Here is a 15,397-nt window from a genome sequence, read left to right on the forward strand (position 1 = left end):
AGGCTGTAATTGTACAGTAATTCACTGCCACCTTATTTCTAAAATCCCTGCAGATGATTCCCACCAGACAGACTGCTTTGGTAAGCAGTTCATTACAATACCTCACAAAAGCTACAGCAGAGAGCAGGGCGAGGACAAAATGAAGCAGAAGTGATTTACTGAGCAAGCAATGTCATCACTCTGCTGCTCATCATGTCTTTGCAAGACAGAAATTTGTCGGTCGATCTTACCTTACAGAACAAACAAGATGAAGTGGCAGAGGCACAAAAAGCAGTCCTGGCTCTCTGGGTCCAAGGCATATTTGCAGGCGTGCATTAGATCTTTTTCTGTCTCTGGTGGCGTGTGCTTGTTGGCAAGGTAGTGTTCTGGCATGCAGCTTACCTCATAAACAGCTACCTGCTCGTGGCATCTGTTTAGGTAATCGAATCAGTTACTTCCAGTTTGCCATCCTCTTTATTTATAAAGCCTTCCCTTGTGAATTATGCAAAAATGTAACTTGGTTTTTACTGATAAAAAATTCAGATTAGTCTGACTCACACCATGTAGAGCAGTAGCTGGAGTCACTTCTTCTAGACTCATGGAACCAGAGGAAGCCACAGTGCTGTGAAATTCCAGAAAAGCGTGTGAGCGCGAGTGAGTGTGTGTGCACATGCACTCCAAGGAGAGCTCTGCAGTAGTTGCTAAACAGAAAGATGGGAAGAATTACATGATAATCTCAAGGGCAGCACAGTGAAACTCTCTAATCCCCACAGGGCAAATACTCTTTGGCTCTGTTATCAGTCCACATTAAATCCCTGGGTGTCCATACTCAACCACTTGCAGTTAAGTCAGTGTTTGCCTGTTGCTCAAACAAGCACTCGTCTCATCTGAGTTTGTGTTCATGGCACAGAATTCTCTTTGGTTTTAAAACTTTAATAATAAATGATATTTTAAAACAAACAGTACAGCTTCTGTACAAGGAAAGGCGTATTGCTTGCAGCTGTTTAATTTCGTAATTTAAAATTTCCTTTTTTTCCTCCATTTTAATGTCAGTACTGAGGTATTTGCTAATGGGAGAACCAGCGTAGCATTAGATATTCTGCCCGATCTTCCTCCACCCAGTTTTGCCACCACCCAAAACATAGGAGCAAGCAGCAGCCTGCCCTGGCTAGCTTGAGGAGTTCACTGCCTCAGGAAGTGATCAGATCACATCTCTGTCAGGATCTCCTGTCTTCTTGGGAATGAGAAATGCTACTCCTGAGAAAAAAAAAGGGCATGTGTTAAATGCCAGAAAGAAGACACAATGCGTTGCACCTCATTTGAAAATTCCTCCTGCGGGCTTTGGCACTCTCTGCCAAGTTAAAAGGACCGATCCCCAAAAGATGTGAGAAAAGCATAATGAGTGAGCATTTCTGGGAGGGAAAAACCCTCCACAGAGAGGATGCACGATGGTCTGCATAGATGCCAAGAATACTGCACTATCTCTTCTGCATGCAGGGGTGGATGAACAAACGTGAGAGACTGCAATAGCTATCTTGCCTAAGCCTGGGAATATGTGCATTGCTTTGGGCAGTATTAACGAGAAACCCAGATTCAGCTAAAGTCCACAGCAGGATGGGGGTTTTTTTTCACATAGCACAAGAGGACTCATCTGGCAGTAGAGCCCATGAGCAAATACCACCGTACAAATAGCAGATAATAATAGTAGCTTCTTCAGTGCTCACTGTTGTCTGAATTTCCTCATGGCATAGGGAAACCTCGGGCATCAAAACGTAATGGTGCAGGAGCCAGGACGTAACACTTCTCCCCAGGTGTGACCTGACTGCAGAGCCCCACCTGTGATGCCACTGACGGAGCCAGGAGAGCACCAGGCAGCGTGGTGCTCCACTTGGTTGCAGAATGCGTGCAGTGGACAGGGGAGAGCGAGGTGCATTGCTCCTTAGCAGCAGGCAGGTTTGACTGGGTATATCAATGCTGCAGATTTGGAAATCTAAATACTTTGTGCAAAAAATATAAAAAGTTAGGTCAACAGTTTTTGCGCTCGTCAAGCTTACTTGAACCTTCTAGTCTGACCAAGTGACATAAGAACTGCCATAGAGCTCAACTTTTGAGGCTGCCTTGATGATTTTAAAACACTTTTTTTGAAGAATACTGACTTCACTAGACAAGGACAAGTAACAGAGAATCTCTAATTTCAGATGAAATGTTCCTTATTTCACACACTTTGCCTAAATGGTAGCTTGCATTGTCCACATGTGTCTACACATCAATTTTAGGTCGCTTGGTTTGGTTGCAGCCGTGCGATCGTCACGAAAGACCAGGGCAGAGCAGGAACCAGAGGATTCATGAGTAGGACAAGGTCACAAAGAAGTTAGAGAGGAGATAAGATGGAGCTGGGTAGAGGCACAGGGATATATGATGTAGGCATAAAGTAAGATATACTCAACCCCAAAGGAGATCGGGTCTTTCTTTGCTCCATTTTGCCGAAAGCTGCTTGTTTCACCCAGTATTCATCAGAGCTTTTGAAGGGCCAACAAGCTACAATGGTAGATAGTGGGCAAGCATGTTCTTGCTGTAAAACAGTGAGGCAATTCCTTCTGCCGAGCTCCTCACTGCTGAGGCAGAAGCCTTTGTTCCTTACATCAGGTGGATGTCTTTTGTTATCTGAACCTATCCCCTTTGTAATTGCGCTAATTAATAGCATTGCAAATCTCTTGACGTTTCTCATTTACAGAACACCGTCACCTTGCATCTCACTTGGATGAGGTGAGGGTGAATCTGCTGTTTGCGACTCAATTCAACTCGTTGATTCCTCTGTTAGCAATGACCTGTTAAGAGATGAAGCATGAAGTCAGCATGTGCACCAAAATACCAGCCCTGACTGAGAACACCGGTCAAAATCCGTGCGCCCTACCTGGGTTTGTCTGTGCTCAGAGCTCCTGTGGGTGTAACAAACACAGCGAGACAAGAGGAAATCCCGAGGAAGTCGGAAGAGGGAATTGTCCCGATTATGTTGATGACAGCTCTCTATGAACTCGATTCTTGGAGTCTCCAGCTGTCAGCGTCAAAACTCTGCATGGTGTTTTCAGCTGAAGTAGATGTCTCCCACTGCTCCTGAAAACTGAAAGATCATTCCTGTAGTAATGAAATAAAAAACATAGACGTTACCATTCCAGACTTTCACCAGGGGATACGCCTGCAGTCCAGTTTAGAAATCTGAGTTCAGAATAACTTCCTAGAAGCCAGCAGAGTTGCTCCAGCTTTAAGGCTGTCTCCAAGTTAATATTTCAGCACATTGATGGCCTTTTTCTCATAATGATTTGAAGTGAGGGCATGTAGATTTCAAGTGTCCACTCAACTTTCTTCATTTTCTCTTTTTGTTTTAAAGTATATTCGGTGCTGTTCGAACTGGTGCTTATATGCTGTACATTTTGATGACCAAAGGCCTGAAGCAGTCAGTGTGTGACCAGAGTTTTTACATTGGACCTGTCAGCAAATTCTGGGCATATGCATTTGTGCTAAGCAAAGCACCCGAACTAGGTGAGTACCCTCTCTCCATTTTCTCTCGTTATGCGTATTGAGAGCAGAAATGTCTGTGCAGGAAGCACAAGAAGGGTCTCAGTGCTGTTGAAATACGTTTTAGTCTTAGAAAAACTGAGTAAACAAAACCAGCCCCAAACTTTGCATGTTCTAGTCTCTAGAGATTAAGTTCAGCTTGGCTGAAGTTAGAGAAATGTGCAGTTGAATAAGACCATTCCCAGCCCAGGAATAAACTGCAGTAATTATACACAGCAGGGCAGTCAAGAGGAAGGAATCTGGTCCATACCTTTTCCTCAAAAGGCAAATAGGAGTAGCGTAATCAGCAGTCGCTCACCCCGTGGGTACAGAACTGAAGGGTGGGCTACAGCAGCTGTGTCAGCAAGAAGCTTTGAGTCAGATTCTGCCTCCATTCTGCAGCATTCGTCCTTAAATACACATGTAGGCGTACAGTTATGAACAGTAAAGTGCTTCCTCCCTAAACATTGAAAGCTGTGGCTGTCTGCTTCCTTCAAATAGAAACCAGTTTCCCATAATATCCCTAGCTTTTCCAGTCCTGATTCTTATAAACTCCTGTCTCTCCAGCAGTTTTTTTGGTAAGGATACTTATGATATACATGCCAAAGCCAACTTAATAGCCAGTCTGCATGTGTTCTCGTCCCGTGGCTTATTAGTGTAAGAAAGGATTGTTTTAATGGGAAGGAGGAGGCAGCGATTTAGCAGCCCTCTAAGCTTTCATTTCAGAGGATGCCCTTACTAAACCTCAGAGGTCTGCAGCACTTACTGTGTTCAGGTGCACAGCAAAAATAAGTCTTTACCTATCAGCAGAGAATTTGATTCAGCAAATTACAGGACAGCAGTTCATCAGCATAAAAACTGGAAAGAGAGAGACACCAGTTGCCTTGGTGTGTCAGAATCCCTTGGTTTCCTGCTGCTTAAATTACTGCAAACCCATGAAAATTTAGTTGTTAAAACTGGAAAAAACCAGCTAGAACTGCACAGCAACAATAAATCGAACATATGATTACTTATTAAAATGTGAGTCAACACCTTGCAGCTAACGAAGCAAACAGTAGTATTAGGGCTTGTTACAGACCTTGTGCAGACAGTGCAGTTTTGGTTCCACCCATCACTAATGTTCATGATTTGGACTTCCTGGGATACAAATACGTAGAAATAAGTCCCCAGATTCCAAACTCAGGGACCTTTTTGGAAACTGTGTCTATAACAACAGAAAACAAGTAGCGTGCTTATATACATATATCTAATTGAGATGCTCAGTGCAATTGTGAGAAGCAGAAGGAAGAAAAAAAGCAGGAAAGAGAGATAAAATTTACTTTTCTACAATAGCAACATGTTTTTGCAGAAAAGGACGTGTATTTCAACATAAGCCAAATTTCTTTCTAGAACCATTTTTTTCTGGCAATTACATGCCTTTCAGTACTGCAGGTTGCATATGCAATAGCTTTTTGCATAGTAGCTCAAAAGGCGCTACTGAATTTAACTAAGTTCAGTTTGCAGGTAGGCATTTGAATCGGAGGACACCGTGCTGCTGCTTCTTCAGGCTTTCTGCTCTCTGTCGAGCTGCGTTTCTCTTCTAGTCACAGTATATAACGGACAGCCTCACGGTCGGAGGCGATACACGTACATCCACCCACCTCATGTCAGACTTTCAGAGATTATGTTTGCAGCAAAGGGCTACCAAGTAAACCTGTGGAGTTTTCGAACAGGGCTTTTCCACACAGGAAAATGGGGATATGTTGGTTTTCCAGAGACTGCATAGAGATTAGGAGCCAAGCTGGCTCTCAGATCAGACAGGGTCTCAGATCTAGAGCCGAGGTGGTTTTTCGTGCTCCAAAATAGTGTCTACTCCAGCAACAGCAAAGGGAAGAGAGCACTGCAGTAATTATGGAATTGTTCAATATGTTTCTCATTTCCTTTCCTCCCCTCCTTTTTTTTTTGTTTTTTTTTTCTTTTGTTACAGGTGATACAATATTCATTATTCTTAGGAAACAGAAGCTCATCTTCTTACACTGGTACCATCACATTACTGTGTTACTTTATTCTTGGTATTCCTACAAGGACATGGTGGCTGGCGGTGGCTGGTTCATGACCATGAACTATGGAGTACACGCCGTTATGTACTCTTACTATGCCTTGCGGGCTGCTGGCTTCAGAGTCTCACGCAAGTTTGCCATGTTCATCACCTTGTCGCAGATCACTCAGATGTTGATCGGTTGCGTGATCAATTACCTGGTCTTCTCCTGGATGCAGCAGGGCCAGTGCCATTCCCACGTGCAGAACATCATCTGGTCCTCCCTCATGTACCTCAGCTACTTTGTGCTCTTCTGCCATTTTTTCTTTGAGGCCTATATCGGCAAAACCAGAAAAGAAAGGAAGGTTGACTAGTGGTAGAAACACGCAGCTATAGCTCAGGGTCATCAAGAAAAACAAAATTATAAGAAAAGAAAATGGCACAAGGAAACACATATATGAATGGTGCAGCTAAAACTTGGCAGCTTAGGGTAAGTTAGCTTGGTTTAACCCAGTAAGTTTATGATCCTATCATGGTGAGGACTCACTGAATTCTACTCTATCTCAAAGGACTGCTGCTGAAAGACAACTTCCTTCTTGTACCTGTCTGCTCTAGAAAAGAAAGGAGAAAAGAAAGAAGAGAAAAAAGAAAAGAAAAAAAAAGAAAGAAAAAAGGAGAAGAAAAGACAGAAGAAAAGAGAAAAGGAATAATGTTGAGGGAAAAAAAAAGTTTATTAAATAAGCAGTGTGTTTCCCCAGGGTGGAGGAGAGACTTTTATTTTTTAAAAAAAAGTTTCTAAATCCTTTCTAATAATTTTTCAGCGGTAAACTTGAACAAAGCAAAACAGAGAGGTGACAAACAACCTGTCCAGGATAACAGTAAGATTGCAAAATTAAAATCTTTTCCACAGAAGGTTGATACCTTTAGCCAAAATGAAACTCAAAGGGATGTTTCCTGCATGGAAAGTGGCTGAACTCCACGCTGTGGTCATGAACGGAAAAGAGAAGAGATTGATTTCTCCGCTATGTACTCTGCCAGGGGAGCAGATCTGGGATGCAGAGTGGCCTCCCTCAGAAGGCAGAAAGGAGCAGTACTTTTACAAGAGTTTAATGTGAAAAGATGCACTGTTGCAATACATATCTCAGCGAGTGCATTTTCCAAGTGCATTTTTCAGTTAAAGGCAAGGAATTTCTGCAGCAGGCTAAGTCATAGAGGGTTAAATCAATCAATGTTTGCTAAATTACCAGGGGCTAATAGCAGAGGGATGTTCAGGAAGGAGAGGGAGACAACTCCCCTCACGTGATTTTTAGGAATTATCCGTTAATCTCAATTTAACCCACAGCAACACTGAATTAAATGGGGGAAATTGGAAGAAATCCTGGTTAGCGAGAAGAGAGTGATATATCTGCCCATTGTTTGGAGAACAAAGCCCTGTGGTACGATATGGATTCTGTATTTTTGTGGACACAAGAATACCTGCCTGGGTGGGAAGAGGTGGCAGGACTGCGCGACATTGGGTAACACTGTGCTTCTGCATCTGCCTCCTGGGCAGTGCAAAGATGTTCAAAGTGCCCTCCTCTGGTCATGTGGAGATACTACTACAAAACATACTTGGAATAGGTTTTTCTTGAGATTTGTATAGAAAAAATTAGTCTAAATGGAGTAATTTTGCTGCAACAGCTTAACTCTAAAGTCCAGAGAGAATTATCCTTCATTAAATAAATATCTCTCTCTCTGCAGAATCTGTACTGTAACATCAGACTGACCACTTAAGAAGACACTCTTTCTTCTCTGAAGTCAGCTGCAGATGTAAGGAGAAACGTATTTCACTCTGAACCTTAGAGAGTTAGTTGAGAACAGCCATATTCTTTCAAAGACAAGTAGATTGCATTATCTGTGATATTCCAGTCCTTACAAAGCCAAATAAAATGTGTAAAAGTTCCTAGTATTTCAAAGACGCAAGTATGTAAACTTGATGTTAAATGTGTTAATGTAGTATTCTAAATTGTATCAGTTAGGTAGTTTAACTAAACAATTAGAAGAACTAGATCAACAAAATAGGGACTGCTGTTCTGCATAGGATATACACACACCTATAACTACACCCATATACACATTCTGTGAATTGTCAACAAGAAAAAAAAGCCCAATGGCAGAGAATCACGTTTCCTGGCTAATGCAAAAGATTGTCATTATCTTTCTTGCTTTAATTTGAGATTGTACAGTACAAAGGGTTTTTTTGTTTTTAATTATGATTTTTAGCTTTGATTGTGCTGTCATTCATGGAACAGAGCTGCTTTAGTATCCTGTTAAGAGATGACAAGGGCTTTCGGTGTCTCATTATATACAAAAGAAAAACAAATAAAGTTACATTCCATGTTATGTGAATGGTCTTACAAATCAAAAAGCCTTTGAAGGCTAAAATCATAATTATAACAAGCAGAAAATGAGTTTACATTTGTGTTATTTAAGTTATCGATGTGCTGACGTTACTTTATGGTACACAACAAATAGCAAAATGTGATATGCAGTAATGAAGCTACGATATTCATTAATAGGACTACTGTATACGTGGAAATATTAGACAAAACCAATTAAATGTGTAAACCATTTTGTTACACAGCTTGGGAGCAGATAATTATAATGCTGAATAAGCCTTTTTCCTCATGTTTAATTTTGCCCTGGCTAAGAAGCAGGTTAAGACGACCAGTTAAGAGTGGAAAAGGCAAAATTAAAGCGTTGGTAGAAGCCCACCATTGTGCCATTTAGACCCTCAGTCCCGCGTATCGTAGGTCTCTCGAATAAAGCAAGAGAGGGTGGAAGTGGCCCAGCGTCCGGAGCTGAAGCCGGAGCAGAAATCTTGGACCCTGTGAAGTCAGTGGAGGCTTTGCTCTGCTTTGAACAGAGCTGGTGTGTCCGGCTGCCTTTTATCGGAGCACACACGACTCCTGCTAATTTGAGGCTTATGGCTAATGACTTTGAAAGCCCCATAAACTTTATCAATAAGAAGCGACACCACAGCAAGGCAAGCAAGGACTCCCCAGCTTAACACAGGCAGAAAACAGAGCGTGGTGCAAACAACCTACCATGTTTCATACGCTATTTTCCTTAATCGCATGAGAGGAAAAACCCCACACCTGTGCACGCTGGATGGCAACGCTGGCAATGCCGACACTGACTTCAACGGAGCAAGAATTTTCACCCGCTCTTATTTCACCCAAAGTTCATCCAAAGCCCTCGTGGGTGCTGCTCCACCGTTCCCAGCGCCTGCTCCCTGACGTGCCCACCGCCCCACCAGCCGGGGCCGGGCAGGCCAGGGCCACCTCCCTTACTGCCTGGGAAGCGGCTCCCGTGCAGAAACCAGCCTGAGCGACCTCCTCAAAAACGCAGGGCGGGCGTTCCCCGGGCGTGCGGGGGGAACTCGGCGCTGAATTCAGCGGCCGTCCTGGCGGGTGATAAGGCTGCCGGCGAGCATATGTGTAGGGAAGGGGCGGCAGGATCAGGCACGCGAGGGACAGTGGTAAATTAGAGTACAGTTATCGTCACGCTGGAAAGCGGCGGTCACGCTGCCGTTCGCTTCAGGAGATGACACATCACACGGGCATTCACGCGGGTCCCGTGGCCCTACTGTAGCACTGGGCCTTCCCTCTGAGGTTTTCCACTGGAGTCAAGTGTGGTAACTGGCATTAAAGAAATTGAGGATAAGGCCAAAAGCAACTTACACTGGTTTTCTTACCTTTTTCTTTTTTTCTTCCTAAAACATGCACGTATGATATTTAGACATCCCATTTAACCCACTGACATGCGCTTGAACACTGAGCCAGTCAACCCTAATGTAATGACACCTCAGCAATACTCCAGCGGTTCCAACCTACAAGCCACAAATAGAAACACAGCTAATTGAGTCCTATTTATTTCCCCTGGTTTGAGCCTTGGGGTCCCACTTTCAAATTTTTCGGTCCACTATCAGAACCTTTTCTTCCTAATTTTAAATAAAGCTGTAATTCTGTTGCATTCACACACACCGTGGGGAACTCAAACTTTATATAAATTACCAAGCATTATGGGACCTGTGACAACCACCACAGATGCTGGAAATGCTGGTACAGGATTCACTAAAGTCAGGAGAGTTACGCTGGTGATAAGGTCAGTCTGCCAGGGTCGAAGTCTGTGTTTTATGTTTTGATGCATTAGTTCAATGTACTGAAATAATACCAGAAAGGTTAGTATGGATTTACACTTAGGCAGCTGTGAGCAGAATTTGCCTCTTCCTGAGCACAACTTCTCTGTAGGGAATGCTTTAAGGAAAATATCTTCAGCTAGTTAGTGGAAGAACAAAAACCTGGGTAATTCTGCAGCCTCTTTAATTTGTGCCTGTGATGGGAAGGAAACCCCTCGTGCTTACAGACCTTCTGTAACTCGCAGTCACAAGTTATTTATGTCTGGGCTCACCGATAACACCCAACTAAAAGCAGCTGGCTCGAAAAGAGACCTCTCACCAGAATCTCGCAGTAAACCAATACAAGCTTTTACTTAGAAGATAAGGGCCAAAGCGCGCAAAAGGAATCACTCGAAAGAGCCAAGCTGGGTAGCAGGAATACGGTATTGCGCACAAGTTGCCAGAGACGCAAGGAGGGAGAAGACCTATTCCGTATCCCAGGAGAAAGTATTTCCAGGCTGAACGCTCCCTCCATCCCAAGATGAGGAAAGGCAGAGCAGGAGGAGGGTGGGCTGCAAAGTGCCAGGCGCTCGGGATGGGGTGGCTGGTGGAATAAGGCTTGTGTGGAAGCTGTGGGTCCCTGCTGTGGAAGTTAATTACGCAGTGGCTCCCCGAGTGCAAGCGTGGGTCTGTGGATTCGTTTGGAGGAACATCTGTTGTCTAGCAACTTGTGACCTTCACGGCCTGGGTGTATTTCATTTTTCTCTTCTGAAAATAAAAACCTGGGACAACATATTAGTTAAGAGCAATGGTACCTCAGGAATCAATAGTCAGGGGGGTTTCAGGCAACAAAGCATAAGACACCAATTATTGTGACCGTGAAAGAGCAGCCTTTGTGAGCGGTGCCAGATAGAACATACTAGTGCAGTAGTATCTCTAGTAGTTGTAGTCTATCCTGTACTTCAGAACCAGTAACAGAAGTACCACGTGTTTTTATACAAATCATAAATACAGACATACCTTAAGTAATAAGAATGGCTTTGATCAATGAAGAAATCAAAGCGAATTGCAGACCGTACCGCGTAAGTTCAGGACGCGGTCCGATGCCTACTGAAAGTGAGATTGTTGGTGAGAAGTCCGGTGACTTCAGTGAGCTTTGCTTCAGCCTGCTGCAGCCCAGTTGCAGCGGGCGATGCAAGACCTAAATCCCCTTGTCGTTTCCTTCGTGGTGACACGAACCACTCGGGGCATCGCTCAGGCCCTGACAGGGCTCTTCAGTCATACTTTGCAGCCTAGCATCGACGAGCTCTCTAAAAGGGAAGAATTAAAACTAAGAATAGTCCATGGGTTTCTACTGGTTTACTTCAATAAATTTTCCATTCCATTTATTTTAGTAAAAGCAAGCTAAAAGGACAAGTCCCCGATCCTGCCGTCATAAATGCCCCGTTGCGGTCAGCGCAGCTATACACAGGCACAGAAACCTTTTGCTTACAGGGGTAAAGGCAGAATCGGTGCCCTGTTACACGCCTGATTTCTAGCAGAGCAAACGTGGCAGGGTAGGATTTGATTTCTTAAATTAAACCAACTGTACCAACACAAATAAGATTGGATCTGCGCAAGAACTCGACAGCTAAGGGGAACCAGGGCCCTCCCCAGCACATCATAAAGCTCAATAAAATGCTGCATGAAGTGGAGTTAGGGTGTATTTTCCAATGGCTATAAAATAATACTCGCCTGAAACAGTGACCTTCCTGAGAAGTCTCACTTCTGTCCAGTCCTGGACAGCTTCAAACAGGCCTGTCTGCTGAAACAACACAGCTCTGATTGACTTATCTGCTTTCTCAAAAGAGCCACTACATGCTTTAGGCTTTTTGGAGCCTTAAAGCTCAAGCTAGATTTATATTCAGAAAAAAAAACCAACCTTAAATATGTGTACAATAACTAGGAGAGAATAGTAGGAGAAATATCTTTATTTTACCATTTTCAAATGGCTATTTCACTACATAAAAGGAAGTTTTTATTTTTATTTTTGGGGGTATATTGATATTCCAAATAAAATTTTAACTTTTGGTTCAAAATAAAACCTGTCTCTGTGTTTTATTAATCCGTAACATCCATTTTGTTTTCTGTACTGCCACCAAGTCCAGCAATTGAAAAAGAGAAGCAGTTCTCCAGCTATGAGACTAGAGCGTGGCTGCTCTGTCTTTCACTTCTCGGCAAATCTCTATCAAGTTCATATTTTTGCATTATAGAAGATTAGAAGCATTATATGGTTTTTTATGTTTGTGTGCATGTGCGCACATGCATCTGTATGGTACGAGTGACCTAGAAGCATTATATGTTTTTTTTTTGTTTGTGTGCATGTGCGCACATGCATCTGTATGGTACGAGTGCATATCATACAGATAACTGGTGCTTGAATGCCCTGTTTCTACACACCTACGCTTTGGAAATCCAAATCTCTGGTAAGAAAAAAAATCCCTGTCCATCATGACACCTTCTGAGCGGGGGGACCGTGCAAACACAGCAGCAAGCGAGCGCAGCCAGCACTGTCATACAGCTTTCGATGGCACCGCCTGCTGTGTAACATTTCTGCCCCAGCCGTTTGCTGAATGATCATGTGTCCTTTGTGCCTGAACGTTACTTTTAGCCGTCCCTTGGCCTGCAGCACAACTCAGGCAGACGAGCACCCATGCTAAATGATGGGCATAGCCACCCCTGCTCTGCTCAGCAAGAGCATTTCATGGCTTGTTTTGCTTTTAAGATTTTGTAGTTAAACCAAGGCAGTCTATAAATGAAAATAAAAGCTTTGTTGTTCCATATACACAAATCAGTAAGGTGACTTGCATCTATCGCAGGAATAACCAAAGGCAGGATCCGAAGCGTAAGTGTTGGGGCTGCAGCATATCCCTTCTGGAACCCCACCGCTCCCCCCAAAAAGGTTTCCAGCCCCACAACAGGTTTCTGAGCAAAGGCAGCGTGAGCTGGAGGTGGGGGGAGGAGGGTAGAGCAGAGTGGGAAGCCCACGATGGGCACGCGTGGGACTGTGAGAGACCCCGGTGACCTTCCTGAGGACTGGTTTGGGAACCAGCCCAAAGAGCAGCCTGGAAGCGGAGCAGCAAGAAGAGGGAATTGGAGATACGGACGGGGAAGTGCTGCCGGGGAGAGTGGAAGAGCACGTGTAACAAAGCAGAGGGGGACTTCCAAGGCAGGTGCAGCTCTGCTGTTGGGAAGAACTCTAACAATAACCGGGAGGGGGAAAAAGTGAGGTGTGGGCAGTATAGGGTCGTTTCAGGCTTATGGCGGATACTACGTTTCCTTGGCTCCACTACCCACCTCTCTACGCTTCTGACAGCTACTTGTGACCCAGGCTGGATTACAGCTGGTTTTGAGGTAGGAGCAGAGATGAAGCATGTAAATCCTTCCTTTATTAAGATTCTGTGGAAAGCAAAAGGGTATACAGCCTTTGTGGACGTACTACACGCTCTGCCGGTACCTTTGGCAAGGCTGTGGGTAGGGAGGGTCACCCTTTATACCCCAAGGGGAAATGAACTCTCCTTTCTAGTTTCCTCTGTCAAGCTGCCATGACTTGCAATGACCCGGTGCCGAAAGTCCCCAGCAGAGTCGGTCATCCTGACGTCCCACCAAACCTGGGCTGCCGCTTACCGGGAAAGGTGATACGGAGACAAAAGAAATTGCATCATGCTTGTCCTTTAGCACTGTGTGGCCAGGCAGGTATCCATCACCACGTGGCTCCAGCAGCGCTCTGTTTGTTGCCAACCGGGCAAGAAGAAATGTTTTCTGGCCCGGAGCAGATGCCAGGCATGAATGACCAAAGCTGACCCCAATGCAGGAGCCCAGCCACAGCGGAGGGGAGCCGTGGGGCTGTAGCTGCTGCTCTCCTGCCTGCTTGTCTGGGAGCGTGGCACAGCCTTACCTTCAGCTACCTTTTTTCCCTCATGCGTAGCGATTGCCTCAAAGACAAAGCTGAAGCATTTGACCAACCTGATGGTAAGTCCCTGCAAGCAAACACAGATTTCACAGTGATGCTGGGCTTCCCCGAGGAGTTTCTCGAGTATTTGCCACATTGCTTAATGTGGAAATGGTGAATAAACATTCTTTGTCCGTTCTCCAAAGAGCTTGGTGCCCTCTGTGCTCCCTCAGAGTGATGTGCCCACAAAATCCCTTCTGGAAAAACCCACATAAATGCCTTCAGCTGCGTGTGCTCCGCCACCTCCCTGCCCTCCGGAGGCCTAAGGGCTTGGCAGGGAGCAAACCCTTGCTGCTGCTCTGTCACAAGCTCACCAGAGAAGGCTTAAAAGGAGTTCTAAATAACGTCTTTCACAGCAAAGGAGTAGGCTGCATTGCCTAAATTACTGACCTGGGGAAGACAGGTGAACCCAGAGGAAATCTGCCGGGGCACGGTGCTCTGTCTTGCCTCTCATCTACGCCGCTCTTCAGCTTTCCTCCCTGCTCTCCGCAACGAGCCTAAAGCCAGCCCTGGGCCCTGCTGCTTCAAGGATTTTGACGGTCTGCCCGTTCAGCCCAGGCTGAGCTCCACTGCTTTGCTCAACAGATTTGTCCTCGTTCCTGAGCTGCCCTGGGCTAGCCGCAAAGAAGAACATTTCCATCCAGCTGTGAGAGTGCCGGCTTCAGTCCCCATCCTGCTATCGCCAACCGCGGTTCCTTGAATTGCATTTGCAATTCATTGCTCAAATCCTTTCTGCTGCTGTGGTCACTGTAATGCTTCACGCCCCAGCAATGCCCCTCAGCTGCTGTCACCCAGCACCGCCGACACCGCCACCAACCCACGGGGCAGATGATGAAGAAAATTGCACTAAGCTTCTCCACGTCCTATTTTGCACCTCCAATAGGAATGAAATTGCAGACCGCGGTGTCACCTGTTCATATCATGCTGGTTTAGGGATGTTAGTGCGATTCACAGTTAATAGAAATACTGCGTTTCCATGTAAAATTATTAATGAAGTACCAACTTCAACTGTGCCAGCTGCAGTGTCAAATGATGTGGAAATTTAGTTTGACCTGTTAAAAACGAGCCATTCTTGTGTATTTTACGTCTAACTCGTCTAATCATAGAAATGGTAGTAGGTGAAGTTATAATAAAGGAAGCGGTAATAGAAAATATCGATTTTGGAATGTGTTATATAGACTACTTTATTTTTGCTAAAGGACCTTAAAGGTCACACGTAAAGGATTTCTCTGGGTCAGTATTTTTTTTTCCTTTTGAATTTTACTAGAAATACCAGGGATCCTAGGTTTGGTCAATACAATGCTGGCACTTACACCCAAATGGCGGCACGGGAAATGCTGAGGGTGCTTAAATCCTTTTTCCCAAGTTTTCATTAGACAGACAGCTAAATACAGTTAACAAAGACTTTGCTGTTCACCTCTTCTGGTTTTTCAGTAAAGCTTTTCTTTCAACACGGCTTTATCTATATAAGATAAACCCAGCACGCGTAGGCTGATGACCATTCAGGGTATCTGTCTGTAAGATAGGTAAGGTCACAGCTCTTTGGGGTAGTGCTTTTTGCCTGGGAACATTTTTTCTGTTGTGTCACAGAGGCTGGGTCTAGGGAGATAAAAGCAGTTCAGGCCTGTTACCACTTAAGAGAGTTATACATTTCACGAATGCGACTCTGTGCCATTTCGGAGTTTATTTCATGACT

At 44.6% G+C, this 15,397-nt stretch overlaps 1 protein-coding gene across 1 annotated transcript in view; it reads left to right on the forward strand.

Moving 5' to 3' along the window:
* The window catches only part of ELOVL6 (ELOVL fatty acid elongase 6), a 77,563-nt gene extending 69,394 nt beyond the window's left edge, over positions 1–8,169 (forward strand). Inside the window, exons 3-4 of the mRNA XM_049815310.1 lie at positions 3,368–3,519; positions 5,501–8,169. Coding sequence (XP_049671267.1) covers positions 3,368–3,519; positions 5,501–5,925 — 577 coding nt within the window. The 3' untranslated portion in view covers positions 5,926–8,169. The remainder of the gene's footprint in view (positions 1–3,367; positions 3,520–5,500) is intronic.
* The last annotated feature ends 7,228 nt before the right edge of the window (positions 8,170–15,397 follow it).

Source organism: Accipiter gentilis, chromosome 12 (genome assembly GCF_929443795.1).
Source record: "Accipiter gentilis chromosome 12, bAccGen1.1, whole genome shotgun sequence".
Classification (NCBI taxonomy): domain Eukaryota; kingdom Metazoa; phylum Chordata; class Aves; order Accipitriformes; family Accipitridae; genus Astur; species Astur gentilis.